Raw genomic sequence first — 19,590 nt, 5'->3', positions numbered from 1 at the left:
ATTCCATAATCTTATGTGTAGGGGGTTGATTACCCCAATACCTACCAAATATCCAATGTTAGCTATAAATTTCAATCTGTCAGCCATGAGTTAAACTGTATAAAAAGTTACCAAAAACGTTGCTGAAATGGTTATTTTGTGTATCTGTTTCTGATATCACAGAGTAAATTTTGTATATATGTGCATTATTATGAAATTACTTCTTGTAGTTCGTGTTTATAAGAGACTTTATTAGGTATATCATTATTTACAATGATACAATTGAAATTCTTTGAAATTTTTTTTAGAAATTTTTAGTATCATACAATTGGTCATTGTATGTATTTTTATTTTACATTTTATAGTTAATTTTACGATGAGTCAAACCAAGACTTGAAATTTGAGATTCAAACTTTATACATCTTACACATATCACTTCAGTACAAAGATGAAATGAACACAAAATAGGTAATGATACTAATGTCATTTTATATATATATATATATATATATATATATATATATATATATATATATATATATATATATATATATATATATATATATATATATATATATATATATATATATATATATGGATAAGTGTTTATACGGGTACAGTATAAGTTTAAACTGTATAACATATACGGTATAAACTTATACCGTATATACCTTTCCAGTGACCCCAAATACACATTTACATATCAAAAATGTCCTCAAACATATATGCCCAAGTGTTTATACAGGGACATCCGATGTATATACTATATACTTTATACTGTCCTCGAAGAAATAGTTATGTGTATTAGAAAACCAGTTATACTGTCCTCAAACTGAAACATCAAATATATATACGATATACAATGGTATATACGGTTTTAGCAAACCAGTTATACTGTCCCCAAACTGAAACTTCAAATATTTATGCGGTATATAATGGTATATTCGGTATGTCCTCAAAAAATCGGTTATAGCGTTGCCGGAAAATAGATCGAAGCAGATTAATGTGCTTATTAAATAAAAAAAATTGGATGTAATACCTAGTATATAAATAATACCCCAGGCCAGTAGATTTTGAATTCAACTCATGAAAATTGTGTTTTTTATGAAAATTGTGTTTTTTTTTAAATCAAAATACAAGTGACACTAATAACAGCTGGTGGTGATTCTATTATAAGTGTGCAAGAGCTAAGAAACAAAAACAAAACCCAATCCTATAAAATTCTCACATTCTCACAAGGGTAACAAATAGTACACTATCCATGTTGTTTTTTCATGCAACTCAGTTTCTTGAAATAAATCAACAGGCTTATCCCAAAAATGTAATCACTAGTTGTATTACCATTGAATATACCACCTCATACAAATCGTACCGCAAAGTACCTATTTCCAGGACGATTCACCATTATATTTGGACCCATTATAAACTTGAATAACTTTTAAGCCCCATTATATAATGGAATTGGGTTTTTATCAATCTTTCTCTAATAGTGCATTTCGTAAATAAGACAACTTTTTATTTCAGATGGAACACACTGTAGAATTCTCTACAATCTGGAAATTCACTCTTTTCACTTTCCAAAATACTCTAATCAGTATAGTTATTGTACAGGGTGATAGTTATATTGATGCTTGAAGTCAGTATTGTTTTTAGGGAACATGTAACGATTCACAAGTTGACTATAGAAATGATAGACAACATAACTTTCAACCATTAAATAACCTTATTGAGAATTGAAACGATTAATATTTATAATAATTACTAAATAATTACGAAAGATCCGAAATGGAATTACTGGAACCATTGCTGAAATTCATACTGAACACACTTTTCAATACCACTATACAGACACTCAAACTTGCGTATCTTTTTGGGCGTTTGAAGTCGTTGAACTTAGTCATGGAAACGCGCGTTAGATTGAGAAGTGTGTATGTCTGTGTAGTGATAGTGTAAATGTGAATCGATTTCTTTATTTCTTAATTATCTGTTACGGCGTTCACAAGTAGTTGTCTTCATTCTCCATAGTAACTTCATGCATCCTTACATGTTTCGAAAAAACAATACTATAATAAAGTCATCACACCCAGTACAAAAAATATACTAAGTAGTTTGGAAATGGAAAAGAATGGATTTTCAGATTGTTGAAAAGTATGAAAGGTATATCATTTCCGATTAAACCGGAAGTGAATATAATTAGACGAATACCGAAAAAAACTAAATTAATAAAAATTAGAGACTGGTAAAACCCCATTCCATTATATAAATTAGTTCAAAATTTATTATGTGGTCAAAGTATAACTCGGTATAATAATATATCATTTCATAGATAGGATTAAAATAACCATGAAGTAGAAATGACAACCTATGAAATCTATCACTGTTTTGTTATAACTGTGACTATATCTGTAACAAGAACGACAATACCTGATATCGAATAAAAACAGAACCTTGTTGCCAAATTAATGGAGTAATTAATTACAAAATGCCAGTTACTAAAGATGCGTTTACACCGGAGTTAATAACAAGAGTTTTTAAGAAAAAGTTATTAACTTAACTGAATCGCCAAAAAATTCTCTTCACAAAAGTTAATAATAACTCGTGTTTTTAACAGAAAATTCCTTGTTAAGCCGCGTTTACACCGGAGTTAATAACACGAGTTTTTTAACATTTTTGTTATTAACAGGTGTTAATAAGAAAAGTCATTAACATATCTTAATAACATTTTCTTTTGGCTGCTAGTTTTGTTATCAACAAAAGTTAAAAGTCACTTCGCCAGTATCAACGCTCATGCCGGGCGAGGGGGTTGCGGGGAAGAGAGGAACCAGTTATTAACAAAAGTTAACACGCTAAAAGAGGCTATTAACTTCTGTTATTAACATTTGTTTGAAACACAACACATTTCCTTTAATCTTTACCGACTCTTGATGGATAACATAAATCTTGTTAATAACAAGGAATTTTCTGTTAAAAACACGAGTTATTAACTTTTGTTAATAGAAATTTTTTGGCGATTCAGTTAAGTTAATAACTTTTTATTAAAAACTCGTGTTATTAACGCCGGTGTAAACGCGGCTTAACATGCATATACAATAACAAGAATTCAGTGCTAATTTTGTTGGGCTTTTTTGTCATTTCTGGGAATAGGTATTTACCAAATTATGATAATCTACCCCGTGTTAAGTTTTGAAGCGGAATACCCGATTCATAGATGGCGATACCCAAAACTAGGGAAAGATAGCCGACTGTCGATTCTACGTCCGAATAGTGCATTTAATGGAACGCGCACCTATGTATGAATAGCAAAACTATTAATTGCTTCTAGAATTTGACCTGTTGAGAGACAATAGCGATATGGGTGGATGTACAAAAAATATTCTACATCAGACGCTCGAAAATATACGAGTTGTTCCACTTGAAAAAACAAACTAGAAAATTCATTTTAAACAATTCGGATTAGAAAAATAATTTTCAGCTACTCTGTATAATTGTAGGGCATGGAAATGGACCAGAAACATCGCACATCTATCTATCAAATGGTATCATAATTATTTTCTCTTGAGTTCCGTAACTATGATGAAGGATGACAGTGGTTTTTTCGGTATGCATCTGCAAATAAGATTTTCATTTTCATAAAAAAAATCATAATTTGGTTAAGGAAATGTCAATAATATTGGAGGGGTGATTGGAGGTCACTGAACTGCTTGAAAAAAAATATGCTAATATACATGACATTTCATTAAAAAAACACTGTAGATCCTCGGTTCGCCCTGTATATTCGGTAATAATTTCCAGTAATCAAATTTGTTGTCTACTGAACACAAATCATTTTGTCCAAATTTACTTACTTTGGTAAGAGGAGACGAATCATCAAAAACGCCTAAAAACAGATTAGAACGCCACTTCAAAGGATTAACAATGAACGGTTTAATATTACAAGAATTAGTGAAGTTACGGCGATGTTTAAAATCGAATGTCTATACATACCTCATATGAACGAATTAATTTTTTTAAATACATAGGTAGGTATTATATAGTTTTAATCGAATTATATATCTGGAGCTCGTTTACTATAATTTATTGTATTAATCTTTACCATTATTTATGATATATGCAGGTGGTAAAAATATCAACATAAATACCTATATTTTTTCTAAATAGAAACAGAAATACATAATACAATTTAGATGCAAAGACAGTTATAAAGGTACTCTAGACATAGATATGTTGGCTTCAAAATAAAGTATTTAATTCTCCTTCTATGGGTTTTGTTATTCGAAGAACTGGGCCCAGTGACTTCAAGTCTTAAAATTATTCCTGACATTTGACAGTTTTTCAACATTATTTGAAATATATACTGCGCACTCTATCGTTGAATCTACAGAACTGCGTAGTTTGGAAGCCATCTAGGTAGGTACCTATAATATTCCCATTGGATGCTATTATTTTGCAATTTGAAACAATGAAAAATTTCAATAAAGAACGAATATCTCGACATAAAGACTAGATAAAACCCTATTTTCACGAATTTCAAATATGAATCCATGTTAGTTAAAAAAACAAGCAAAAAATTTTGTACTTTGATAAGTTCCATCTAGTGGTATCTTATGTTTCAAATATGATATTTGAAAGAATTTGCAAAGAAGCTATGAGTTCGGGGATTATAGTAGACCAGCTTAATAAATGTGGCTAATTAGGTATATATATATTAATATATGCAATTGGTAAACTCCATTGTTCATTTTCCAGTAATCATTCTAAATTCGTCGGTTTTGTTCTTTTGGAATGATCCATTTTCTATTCTCCATTAGTAAAGCTATATCATTAAGTGCTTATAGATACAGTTTAATTCATATCGTTTTTTAGTTATATTGCCGGTGAATAATCTTTATCGACAAAAGAAAGTATGAATCGATTTCGTAAAGTAAAAGGTAATTATAATATCTAATTTTACTGATAAATGTGAAATCAAATTGAAAATGTGTATTTAGGATATAAGTCGCCATTTTTCAAACTGCCGATGTGTTGCACGTGGCATTTCAGAATAATCGCGCTATATTTTAGTTTTAATATATCATTGGATAATTATAGTGCATTCCATTTTTTGTATCTTTTCTAAATCAAATTAGAGAGATTGTATTACTCATACAATTTTTTACTGTTGCATACCGCGTTCAGTAACGAATTTCTGTCATTCTTAAACGTGAAATAAAGTAAAAGCCAAAAGCACAGTATAAAGCTTACAATAACAGTTGATGGCTCATTCGATGTCGGCATTTTTGATGTTCATGGTTCAAATTTTCCACGGCGCAACAAGAAATTGTTTTCCACGCGCTCAGGGGTGTATCCAATTGATACAATGCCCGACACTAAATAATATAAACTGTTCGATGATAGATTTAACTAAATAATAAATACTAACCATTAGTGTAGTGATACTAATATTATGAACGAAAAAGTTGATTAAATTCATTATTGGTGTTAGAGGACAAACACAGTGTTGTAAGAACTCGAATCAAGTTTGTTTATTTTTGTGAAACATCTGTACATTTCACAATTTATTCTTTTGGTTTTTGATTAGTTATCCTGAACATAAGGTACTTTGTACTGACGGGTTTCTTTGAAAAATAAAATATGACGTAATTATAATGAGTTGTTTAATAGATGTGTTATAAACGTTTTAGAAATATAATCAGTAATATATTTATTATTTTGTCTATTATGGAGTGTATTCAATTTATTTGTTGAAATTTTGTTAAAAATTGAAGGTTTTTGTTGTACGCGGAAGTGGAATTAATACGACACACACAACAATAATGTGCAGTTTTTACTTTATCAATAGTTATAGTTCACATGAAATAATACTCTGTTTAGAATAATGACACTCAAAACCAATTAAAATAGGGGAAACACTGGCAAAACAACAAAGGGTAAGAATCTTATCTCAGTTTAAGCTTAAAAATGTGAAAGAACAACGAACCTACAATGTTGCCCAATGTTATTATTTTTAACGTTTAAAGGATGCTAAATAATATTTTTTATGTATTTTTAGAATCTAGTTATGCATATGTATTTACGATTTTATGCAGTAGCGAAGTAAGATAGGATTTGTCTGTTGGGAAACTTATCAGAATAAGATATCCAATAACAGTGTGTCATAACTGACAAACTTTCTGAGCAAAGGTTGTTTCCCAGGAGTGTGTATGAGAGATACAATATTGAGTGAGCAATCTGCTTCTATAAGCTATAATTTAGTACTTGTAGCTTCTTGAGAAATGGAATGAAAATTGAAAATTTCATTATCATAGAAATAAAAAGTTCACGAAATGGTTTTCATATTCTGTCGAGTTATCAATCTTTTAGATGCGTATTGCGATTATTCTGAAATGGACTTTACTAGCTTTGTCAAACACCTGACCTTCGGGTGTTCAGATAATTTCTGCTGAAAATGTAAATACTATCTGTTGATAATTATTTATAGACAACAGTAAGAAATACTGTCTAGTGAGGTTTATTGAGGACAAAATTCTGTACATAGTACCTACAAGGCAGTTGACTCCAATTGAAGGAGATTTGGTGTGGGCTCCATATAAAAAAATGGGCTTTTATGAAGCTCATATAGTTTTTCTCAATAATAATAGAAATATATTGGAAAAAAAGAAACGAGATATCCAAATGAGTGAAGATATTGAAAGTCTGAATGGTAAGTTGAACTATATTATTTATAAAATATCTGAAACAGTTCCTGTTTTTGTAAAATTTTGGATGGAAATCTATACATAGTTACTAAATTAGTTTCAAATCCTCTATAATTGATCATTGATCTATGTATATAAACTGTTTCATTTGCACCATTCCTTTTTAGATATGAATACTGCAATTTCTACATCTAATCTCTGTGGTAATGAAGATAATTCTAGATGTTATCCTACATATGAGGCAGATGATACAAAAATAAATCAAAGTAAGTATGGTACTTTCTCAATAGACGTGAATTTGTTCTTAAAAAAGTAAGTCTATGTTCAACTTATAGTTGTTGCCGTCAGTTTTAATTAATCTAATAAGGAAGTAGGTCTACATGATAAGTGATAATGTGATCTACCTATCTTGTTTATAGATATTGCAGTTTCTGAATGTGATCTTAGTGTGGACAGAGATAATTCATTACATGATCCAACTTACATAACAGAAGATACTGAGACTGTTAATGTCACAAAAACAAATAAGCGTAAGTCATTTTCACATTAGTTTCTAGCTTGTGAAAGAAATCATGAATTTATACCTCAGTTATCAGGTGGCCACTAATTTTTCATTTTTTTTTTAAATAATTATATATACAATGAGTTTCAAAAAGTTCACACCAATTTTTCAGAAAATATGAGATGTCAAATTCCTCATTTTTGAAAATTCAGTTCAGAATCTTTACTATAATTTTAATGTTCTTATTCTAGATAAATGTTGCAATTATATATTTTAGATCTGAAGACGGATAATTTAAAACCAAGTACTTTGAACTATAGAGAGCTGAATATTATTGAGTCAAAATCGAAGAAGCACTTCTGTAAGTTTTGTTTGAAACTGCAAACAAAATTCGCACGCCATTTGGAGCTCAAACATATTGATCAAGATGAAGTTAAATCTATTTTTAGCCTTCCTAAGAAAGACACTACTCGGCTTAGACTCATCAGTAAAATTCGAGTAGAAGGTGACTTTATTTATAATACCCAAGCAGAATGCAATATGAATAATGACCTTATCGTCGTTAGACGTCCTTCTGCAATGAAACAAAGAAAAGGAGATCATTTTAAGCCGTGTGCTAATTGTGGAGGAATGTACTCCCATTTGTCCCTAATATCACACTTTAGGAGGTGTAAATTGAACAGGTTAAAAGGAAGTAAAGATTCCTCAGTATCAAGTAGACAAAAAAGTTTATTTGTTTCTGTAGTGGCTAGTGATATCCTCAGATACAAAATACTTCCAATGCTCCGCAATGATCAAGTAGCCCAAACTATAATATCAGATGACGGAATACTTCTGTTTGGAAATCGTTTGGCCCAAAAATATAGGTCACCTTTCTGAAATTTAAAGAAGTTTCAAACTTACCAGAAATAAAATTTGAACAAGTATTTGATCCTGTCTACTATGATCATGTAATGCTTAGTATAAATGAGATGTGTTCATTAAATTCTGAAACAGGCAAGTATAAGAATCCGGCCACTGCTTATGCCATAGGCTCATATTTAAAAAAAATTTCATTTTATTTGATATCAGAGTATATAAAAAAAAAGGAGAGATCCAGACAAGAAGATGTAAAAGATTTCCTTCAGCTATTGCAAGAAGGTCTATCACATGATGTATTTAAAACTGTCCAAGAGAATCAACTGGAGCAGAAAAGAAAGAAAAAAGTAATATTACCATCTTCCCAAGACATTCAGAAGTTGAGAGTTTTTCTCGAAGATCGTAGAAAAACATTCATGAAAAAGTTGTTAGTAAGCTTTACTTACAATTCATGGAAAGAATTACTTGGTACAGTTTTAATTTCTTTACAGCTCTTCAATCGCCGAAGGGCTGGAGAAATTGAAAGAGTAGAAATCAATGATTTTTTACAATATGAAGAGTTGAAAGAAAACGATGAGCTGCTGAAAAACCTCGATTCTTCTGAAAAGGAGAAAACAAAAAATTATATACGTTTCCTAATAAAAGGTAAACTTATGAGGGGAGTACCTGTAATGGTAAATAAAGCAAACTTTGTAGCTCTCAAACTAATACTCAAGCATAGGAAGAACGCAAATGTGGATTCAAAGAATAAATATCTATTTGGTATACCTGGAAATGTTGTTAGTCATCTTTCAGCAACTAAATTAATGAATACATATTCAAAATTATGTGGCGCTAAGAATCCTGGGACTTTAAGAGGCACGGAATTAAGGAAACATATCGCGACAAAATATGGAACGATGAATTTGGGCAAGACTGAAATAAAAGACGTGGCTGACTACTTAGGACATCATGAAAAAATACATTATGATTACTATAGACTTCCAAATGCTACTAAAGATATTGTAAGAATGTCAAATATTCTTGAAAAGGCCCAAGGAAACGATGCAATGGAAGTTACTGATTGTTCTGACATTACTCATAATGACACCTATTTCCAGTGTGATGATAATTGTGGCGCAGAGGACATTAGTTTCCAAATTAATAATTATGGTGATGAATTGAAAGATTCTCATGAACACAACGAAAGTGCAGGTAAGTAGTAGTAATAAGTGGGTAAGCTAATGTCAGACAATTGGGTTCCTAAAAGGTCCTTTTTCCAATTCACATCCTTATCCAGATAAACTTTAGATATAAATCTTTTGGTTTTTGGTAAACAGCTATTATTAATCAAACATATTCAACTTACAGATAATGGTATTATCCAGGATACATGCAACAGTGATACTGAAAGGAACTCTGGTATTCGATCAGGTTAGTTCAGTATCAATCTACTTGAATGTGCTGCTCATCCAAGATAATGTTTTATTCAGGTTATTATATTTATTATAAATTCGATGTCATAACACTAGTACAAAAGTTCTGTTAAATTGACAAAACTTATTTGAAAATATCTAAAGTGACAACATTTTGACTTCACACTCAATTATAACGAAGTATTAAAATGTAATTGAATTTTGTGAATCCGCGTGTAAATAGGTAACATAACACATGCGTTAACCTCAGTGGAGTTCATCTTAAAGTCCTATTACTAAAAAGTTTAGTGACTAATATTTACTAAAGTATTTGATACTTGAAATATTTCCAAAGCATAAATTGTGGCACACTAGAAAACTAGAATAATCTTTGAAAACTGCTTCTAAAATCGTATAAATTATTATTAATTTACAAGATGTGGGTAAAAGACTTAATTCAACAGTGCCAAAGTTCAGAAATGTGTTTATTGTCATCATACGACTGAAAATATGAAAACGGTTTGGTTATACACTTTAAGCTGTTGATAGGTGGAACTTCGTTTTGAATTTCGCATTACTAGCTATACAAGGTGTGCGCTATAAAATTTTGATAAAAGCCTTACAAAAGAACGTTACATTTGAAAATGTTTTTAACAAAAATCTTTCATAAGAGAACTTCAATGAAATATTTGATATTGTGATAAAGGCCCTTTGGAATCTAAAGTCAGCTTCCATAATAATTAGTTGTAGAGAGCTACCACCTCTCTCACAATTCTCCACAATCAGTACACATTAATGAAGTCTATGTGATGAATATTTGTTATTTCCACAATTTTTCATTTCTTTAAGTATCTTCCTGCAGCACTATTCCAAATGGAAAAATGTTTTATTAATTAAAATTGTATTTACTTTTCTAGAAAAAAACAACAGTTGCAGATTATCTTGGACAAATGAGGAAAAGGAACTTGTATACAAAGAATTCGATTTTTATATTGAAAATTGTGAAATGCCGTCTAATCCTGAATGCCGTGTATTTGTAGAACAGAACGCATTAAATAGATCCGTTGGCCAGTTGAGGGGCTTCATTTGTAATCAAATAAAAAAAAGGAAAGCTGACATCTTCAGCCATTCCAAACAGGCGCCAAACAAAGGTATCAAAAGAACAGTTTAAACCTAATTGATTTCAATGAAACATTCATGTCCAATGATCTAAGTAATTTTGTTGGTCATTTACATTCACGAACTGAATTTGAAGGAGTATTATTTTGCTGATAATAAAATATTGTGAATATATAGTAATAGTCTACGTTGAATTTTAACAAAAATTTTAAAACACATTTCACTACAATTACGCTTAGTCGATACTTTTTCAATAACTGTTGTTTTTTTTGTAAATTATTAAAGTTGAAAAAGAAAATATTCGCATATTGAGAATTAATTTTTCAATACATAAAATAACAGTTTTCAAAACTTCAAAAATATATTTGTATGTATTACTATCAGTTACTATCAGAACTCAAAAGGAAGGATCGATTGAGAGAGAAAAAAGTTATTGATAGTGACATGACAACATCATTAAAATAGAGAAATATTATCCAGCTTACAACATTTATACCACTGTTTGCTTTTAAAATTCTCTAACCTATACATTGCTTTTTGATTAACATTTCTTTATTCACAGTACATTTGAAGTCGAATTTCAACATTTCTCATATATTTGAATGAGTTCGCATCTAACTTTATCAGATATCGTCGATTTACATTCATTGAAGCCCATTGAAGTCTATTGTCACTTTGTGTTGATTGAAAATTTTCAAAGTCTATCTTCCTCATTTGAAGTCGAATTTTAACATTTCTCATATATTTGAATGAGTTTGCATCTAACTTTGTCAGATATCGTCGATTTACATTCATTGAAGCCCATTGAAGTCGATTCTCACTTTGTGTTGATTGAAAATTTTCAAAGTGTATCTTCCTCATTTGAAGTCGAATTTCAACATTTCTCATATATTTGAATGAGTTTGCATCTAACTTTGTCAGATATCGTCGATTTACATTCATTGAAGCCCATTGAAGTCGATTCTCACTTTGTGTTGATTGAAAATTTTCAAAGTCTATCTTCCTCATTTGAAGTCGAATTTCAACATTTCTCATATATTTGAATGAGTTCGCATCTAACTTTATCAGATATCGTCGATTTACATTCATTGAAGCCCATTGAAGTCGATTGTCACTTTGTGTTGATTGAAAATTTTCAAAGTCTATCTTCCTCATTTGAAGTCGAATTTTAACATTTCTCATATATTTGAATGAGTTTGCATCTAACTTTGTCAGATATCGTCGATTTACATTCATTGAAGCCCATTGAAGTCGATTCTCACTTTGTGTTGATTGAAAATTTTCAAAGTCTATCTTCCTCATTTGAAGTCGAATTTCAACATTTCTCATATAATTGAATGAGTTTGTAACTTTGTCAGATATCGTTGATTTACATTCATTGAAGCCCATTGAAGTCGATTCTCACTTTGTGTTGATTGAAAATTTTCAAAGTCTATCTTCCTCATTTGAAGTCGAATTTCAACATTTCTCATATATTTGAATGAGTTTGCATCTAACTTTGTCAGATATCGTCGATTTACATTCATTGAAGCCCATTGAAGTCGATTCTCACTTTGTGTTGATTGAAAATTTTCAAAGTCATCTTCCTCATTTGAAGTCGAATTTCAACATTTCTCATATATTTGAATGAGTTTGCATCTAGCTTTGTCAGATATCGTCGATTTACATTCATTGAAGCCCATTGAAGTCGATTCTCACTTTGTGTTGATTGAAAATTTTCAAAGTCTATCTTCCTCATTTGAAGTCGAATTTCAACATTTCTCATATATTTGAATGAGTTCGCATCTAACTTTAACAGATATCGTCGATTTACATTCATTGAAGCCCATTGACGTCGATTCTCACTTTGTGTTGATTGAAAATTTTCAAAGTCTATCTTCCTCATTTGAAGTCGAATTTTAACATTTCTCATATATTTGAATGAGTTTGCATCTAACTTTGTCAGATATCGTCGATTTACATTCATTGAAGCCCATTGAAGTCGATTCTCACTTTGTGTTGATTGAAAATTTTCAAAGTGTATCTTCCTCATTTGAAGTCGAATTTCAACATTTCTCATATATTTGAATGAGTTTGCATCTAACTTTGTCAGATATCGTCGATTTACATTCATTGAAGCCCATTGAAGTCGATTCTCACTTTGTGTTGATTGAAAATTTTCAAAGTCATCTTCCTCATTTGAAGTCGAATTTCAACATTTCTCATATATTTGAATGAGTTTGCATCTAGCTTTGTCAGATATCGTCGATTTACATTCATTGAAGCCCATTGAAGTCGATTCTCACTTTGTGTTGATTGAAAATTTTCAAAGTCTATCTTCCTCATTTGAAGTCGAATTTCAACATTTCTCATATATTTGAATGAGTTTGCATCTAACTTTGTCAGATATCGTCGATTTACATTCATTGAAGCCCATTGAAGTCGATTCTCACTTTGTGTTGATTGAAAATTTTCAAAGTCATCTTCCTCATTTGAAGTCGAATTTCAACATTTCTCATATATTTGAATGAGTTTGCATCTAGCTTTGTCAGATATCGTCGATTTACATTCATTGAAGCCCATTGAAGTCGATTCTCACTTTGTGTTGATTGAAAATTTTCAAAGTCTATCTTCCTCATTTGAAGTCGAATTTTAACATTTCTCATATATTTGAATGAGTTTGCATCTAACTTTGTCAGATATCGTCGATTTACATTCATTGAAGCCCATTGAAGTCGATTCTCACTTTGTGTTGATTGAAAATTTTCAAAGTGTATCTTCCTCATTTGAAGTCGAATTTCAACATTTCTCATATATTTGAATGAGTTTGCATCTAACTTTGTCAGATATCGTCGATTTACATTCATTGAAGCCCATTGAAGTCGATTCTCACTTTGTGTTGATTGAAAATTTTCAAAGTCTATCTTCCTCATTTGAAGTCGAATTTCAACATTTCTTATATATTTGAATGAGTTCGCATCTAACTTTATCAGATATCGTCGATTTACATTCATTGAAGCCCATTGAAGTCGATTGTCACTTTGTGTTGATTGAAAATTTTCAAAGTCTATCTTCCTCATTTGAAGTCGAATTTTAACATTTCTCATATATTTGAATGAGTTTGCATCTAACTTTGTCAGATATCGTCGATTTACATTCATTGAAGCCCATTGAAGTCGATTCTCACTTTGTGTTGATTGAAAATTTTCAAAGTGTATCTTCCTCATTTGAAGTCGAATTTCAACATTTCTCATATATTTGAATGAGTTTGCATCTAACTTTGTCAGATATTGTCGATTTACATTCATTGAAGCCCATTGAAGTCGATTCTCACTTTGTGTTGATTGAAAATTTTCAAAGTCTATCTTCCTCATTTGAAGTCGAATTTCAACATTTCTCATATATTTGAATGAGTTCGCATCTAACTTTATCAGATATCGTCGATTTACATTCATTGAAGCCCATTGAAGTCGATTGTCACTTTGTGTTGATTGAAAATTTTCAAAGTCTATCTTCCTCATTTGAAGTCGAATTTTAACATTTCTCATATATTTGAATGAGTTTGCATCTAACTTTGTCAGATATCGTCGATTTACATTCATTGAAGCCCATTGAAGTCGATTCTCACTTTGTGTTGATTGAAAATTTTCAAAGTGTATCTTCCTCATTTGAAGTCGAATTTCAACATTTCTCATATATTTGAATGAGTTTGCATCTAACTTTGTCAGATATCGTCGATTTACATTCATTGAAGCCCATTGAAGTCGATTCTCACTTTGTGTTGATTGAAAATTTTCAAAGTCTATCTTCCTCATTTGAAGTCGAATTTCAACATTTCTTATATATTTGAATGAGTTCGCATCTAACTTTATCAGATATCGTCGATTTACATTCATTGAAGCCCATTGAAGTCGATTGTCACTTTGTGTTGATTGAAAATTTTCAAAGTCTATCTTCCTCATTTGAAGTCGAATTTTAACATTTCTCATATATTTGAATGAGTTTGCATCTAACTTTGTCAGATATCGTCGATTTACATTCATTGAAGCCCATTGAAGTCGATTCTCACTTTGTGTTGATTGAAAATTTTCAAAGTGTATCTTCCTCATTTGAAGTCGAATTTCAACATTTCTCATATATTTGAATGAGTTTGCATCTAACTTTGTCAGATATCGTCGATTTACATTCATTGAAGCCCATTGAAGTCGATTCTCACTTTGTGTTGATTGAAAATTTTCAAAGTCTATCTTCCTCATTTGAAGTCGAATTTCAACATTTCTCATATAATTGAATGAGTTTGTAACTTTGTCAGATATCGTTGATTTACATTCATTGAAGCCCATTGAAGTCGATTCTCACTTTGTGTTGATTGAAAATTTTCAAAGTCTATCTTCCTCATTTGAAGTCGAATTTCAACATTTCTCATATATTTGAATGAGTTTGCATCTAACTTTGTCAGATATCGTCGATTTACATTCATTGAAGCCCATTGAAGTCGATTCTCACTTTGTGTTGATTGAAAATTTTCAAAGTCATCTTCCTCATTTGAAGTCGAATTTCAACATTTCTCATATATTTGAATGAGTTTGCATCTAGCTTTGTCAGATATCGTCGATTTACATTCATTGAAGCCCATTGAAGTCGATTCTCACTTTGTGTTGATTGAAAATTTTCAAAGTCTATCTTCCTCATTTGAAGTCGAATTTCAACATTTCTCATATATTTGAATGAGTTCGCATCTAACTTTAACAGATATCGTCGATTTACATTCATTGAAGCCCATTGACGTCGATTCTCACTTTGTGTTGATTGAAAATTTTCAAAGTCTATCTTCCTCATTTGAAGTCGAATTTTAACATTTCTCATATATTTGAATGAGTTTGCATCTAACTTTGTCAGATATCGTCGATTTACATTCATTGAAGCCCATTGAAGTCGATTCTCACTTTGTGTTGATTGAAAATTTTCAAAGTGTATCTTCCTCATTTGAAGTCGAATTTCAACATTTCTCATATATTTGAATGAGTTTGCATCTAACTTTGTCAGATATCGTCGATTTACATTCATTGAAGCCCATTGAAGTCGATTCTCACTTTGTGTTGATTGAAAATTTTCAAAGTCTATCTTCCTCATTTGAAGTCGAATTTCAACATTTCTCATATATTTGAATGAGTTCGCATCTAACTTTATCAGATATCGTCGATTTACATTCATTGAAGCCCATTGAAGTCGATTGTCACTTTGTGTTGATTGAAAATTTTCAAAGTCTATCTTCCTCATTTGAAGTCGAATTTTAACATTTCTCATATATTTGAATGAGTTTGCATCTAACTTTGTCAGATATCGTCGATTTACATTCATTGAAGCCCATTGAAGTCGATTCTCACTTTGTGTTGATTGAAAATTTTCAAAGTGTATCTTCCTCATTTGAAGTCGAATTTCAACATTTCTCATATATTTGAATGAGTTTGCATCTAACTTTGTCAGATATCGTCGATTTACATTCATTGAAGCCCATTGAAGTCGATTCTCACTTTGTGTTGATTGAAAATTTTCAAAGTCTATCTTCCTCATTTGAAGTCGAATTTCAACATTTCTTATATATTTGAATGAGTTCGCATCTAACTTTATCAGATATCGTCGATTTACATTCATTGAAGCCCATTGAAGTCGATTGTCACTTTGTGTTGATTGAAAATTTTCAAAGTCTATCTTCCTCATTTGAAGTCGAATTTTAACATTTCTCATATATTTGAATGAGTTTGCATCTAACTTTGTCAGATATCGTCGATTTACATTCATTGAAGCCCATTGAAGTCGATTCTCACTTTGTGTTGATTGAAAATTTTCAAAGTGTATCTTCCTCATTTGAAGTCGAATTTCAACATTTCTCATATATTTGAATGAGTTTGCATCTAACTTTGTCAGATATCGTCGATTTACATTCATTGAAGCCCATTGAAGTCGATTCTCACTTTGTGTTGATTGAAAATTTTCAAAGTCTATCTTCCTCATTTGAAGTCGAATTTCAACATTTCTCATATAATTGAATGAGTTTGTAACTTTGTCAGATATCGTTGATTTACATTCATTGAAGCCCATTGAAGTCGATTCTCACTTTGTGTTGATTGAAAATTTTCAAAGTCTATCTTCCTCATTTGAAGTCGAATTTCAACATTTCTCATATATTTGAATGAGTTTGCATCTAACTTTGTCAGATATCGTCGATTTACATTCATTGAAGCCCATTGAAGTCGATTCTCACTTTGTGTTGATTGAAAATTTTCAAAGTCATCTTCCTCATTTGAAGTCGAATTTCAACATTTCTCATATATTTGAATGAGTTTGCATCTAGCTTTGTCAGATATCGTCGATTTACATTCATTGAAGCCCATTGAAGTCGATTCTCACTTTGTGTTGATTGAAAATTTTCAAAGTCTATCTTCCTCATTTGAAGTCGAATTTCAACATTTCTCATATATTTGAATGAGTTCGCATCTAACTTTAACAGATATCGTCGATTTACATTCATTGAAGCCCATTGACGTCGATTCTCACTTTGTTTTGATTGAAAATTTTCAAAGTCTATCTTCCTCATTTGAAGTCGAATTTCAACATTTCTTATGAATTTGAATGAGTTCGCATCTAACTTTATCAGATATCGTCGATTTACATTCATTGAAGCCCATTGAACTCGAATCTCACTTTGTGTTGATTGAAAATTTTCAAAGTCTATCTTCCTCATTTGAAGTCGAATTTTAACATTTCTCATATATTTGAATGAGTTTGCATCTAACTTTGTCAGATATCGTCGATTTACATTCATTGAAGCCCATTGAAGTCGATTCTCACTTTGTGTTGATTGAAAATTTTCAAAGTGTATCTTCCTCATTTGAAGTCGAATTTCAACATTTCTCATATATTTGAATGAGTTTGCATCTAACTTTGTCAGATATCGTCGATTTACATTCATTGAAGCCCATTGAAGTCGATTCTCACTTTGTGTTGATTGAAAATTTTCAAAGTCTATCTTCCTCATTTGAAGTCGAATTTCAACATTTCTCATATATTTGAATGAGTTCGCATCTAACTTTATCAGATATCGTCGATTTACATTCATTGAAGCCCATTGAAGTCGATTGTCACTTTGTGTTGATTGAAAATTTTCAAAGTCTATCTTCCTCATTTGAAGTCGAATTTCAACATTTCTCATATATTTGAATGAGTTTGCATCTAACTTTGTCAGATATCGTTGATTTACATTCATTGAAGCCCATTGAAGTCGATTCTCACTTTGTGTTGATTGAAAATTTTCAAAGTCTATCTTCCTCATTTGAAGTCGAATTTCAACATTTCTCATATATTTGAATGAGTTTGCATCTAACTTTGTCAGATATCGTCGATTTACATTCATTGAAGCCCATTGAAGTCGATTCTCACTTTGTGTTGATTGAAAATTTTCAAAGTCATCTTCCTCATTTGAAGTCGAATTTCAACATTTCTCATATATTTGAATGAGTTTGCATCTAGCTTTGTCAGATATCGTCGATTTACATTCATTGAAGCCCATTGAAGTCGATTCTCACTTTGTGTTGATTGAAAATTTTCAAAGTCTATCTTCCTCATTTGAAGTCGAATTTCAACATTTCTCATATATTTGAATGAGTTTGCATCTAACTTTGTCAGATATCGTCGATTTACATTCATTGAAGCCCATTGAAGTCGATTCTCACTTTGTGTTGATTGAAAATTTTCAAAGTCATCTTCCTCATTTGAAGTCGAATTTCAACATTTCTCATATATTTGAATGAGTTTGCATCTAGCTTTGTCAGATATCGTCGATTTACATTCATTGAAGCCCATTGAAGTCGATTCTCACTTTGTGTTGATTGAAAATTTTCAAAGTCTATCTTCCTCATTTGAAGTCGAATTTTAACATTTCTCATATATTTGAATGAGTTTGCATCTAACTTTGTCAGATATCGTCGATTTACATTCATTGAAGCCCATTGAAGTCGATTCTCACTTTGTGTTGATTGAAAATTTTCAAAGTGTATCTTCCTCATTTGAAGTCGAATTTCAACATTTCTCATATATTTGAATGAGTTTGCATCTAACTTTGTCAGATATCGTCGATTTACATTCATTGAAGCCCATTGAAGTCGATTCTCACTTTGTGTTGATTGAAAATTTTCAAAGTCTATCTTCCTCATTTGAAGTCGAATTTCAACATTTCTTATATATTTGAATGAGTTCGCATCTAACTTTATCAGATATCGTCGATTTACATTCATTGAAGCCCATTGAAGTCGATTGTCACTTTGTGTTGATTGAAAATTTTCAAAGTCTATCTTCCTCATTTGAAGTCGAATTTTAACATTTCTCATATATTTGAATGAGTTTGCATCTAACTTTGTCAGATATCGTCGATTTACATTCATTGAAGCCCATTGAAGTCGATTCTCACTTTGTGTTGATTGAAAATTTTCAAAGTGTATCTTCCTCATTTGAAGTCGAATTTCAACATTTCTCATATATTTGAATGAGTTTGCATCTAACTTTGTCAGATATCGTCGATTTACATTCATTGAAGCCCATTGAAGTCGATTCTCACTTTGTGTTGATTGAAAATTTTCAAAGTCTATCTTCCTCATTTGAAGTCGAATTTCAACATTTCTCATATATTTGAATGAGTTCGCATCTAACTTTATCAGATATCGTCGATTTACATTCATTGAAGCCCATTGAAGTCGATTGTCACTTTGTGTTGATTGAAAATTTTCAAAGTCTATCTTCCTCATTTGAAGTCGAATTTTAACATTTCTCATATATTTGAATGAGTTTGCATCTAACTTTGTCAGATATCGTCGATTTACATTCATTGAAGCCCATTGAAGTCGATTCTCACTTTGTGTTGATTGAAAATTTTCAAAGTGTATCTTCCTCATTTGAAGTCGAATTTCAACATTTCTCATATATTTGAATGAGTTTGCATCTAACTTTGTCAGATATCGTCGATTTACATTCATTGAAGCCCATTGAAGTCGATTCTCACTTTGTGTTG

The 19,590-nt window shown here is 30.9% G+C and overlaps 1 protein-coding gene across 1 annotated transcript; it reads left to right on the top strand.

Moving 5' to 3' along the window:
- Nucleotides 1-4,710: 4,710 nt before the first annotated feature.
- Nucleotides 4,711-8,055, top strand: LOC130452008 (uncharacterized). The gene is made up of 5 exons (XM_056791368.1): nt 4,711-4,907; nt 6,458-6,679; nt 6,842-6,940; nt 7,094-7,204; nt 7,454-8,055. Exons 1-5 carry the CDS (start codon nt 4,883-4,885, stop codon nt 8,053-8,055), a joined length of 1,059 nt encoding a protein of 352 aa, XP_056647346.1. The 5' UTR covers nt 4,711-4,882.
- The last annotated feature ends 11,535 nt before the right edge of the window (nt 8,056-19,590 follow it).

The sequence above is a fragment of the Diorhabda sublineata genome, unplaced genomic scaffold (assembly GCF_026230105.1).
Source record: "Diorhabda sublineata isolate icDioSubl1.1 unplaced genomic scaffold, icDioSubl1.1 Dsub_107, whole genome shotgun sequence".
In the NCBI taxonomy this organism is placed as follows: domain Eukaryota; kingdom Metazoa; phylum Arthropoda; class Insecta; order Coleoptera; family Chrysomelidae; genus Diorhabda; species Diorhabda sublineata.
This window is presented reverse-complemented; position numbering and strand designations above follow the sequence as displayed.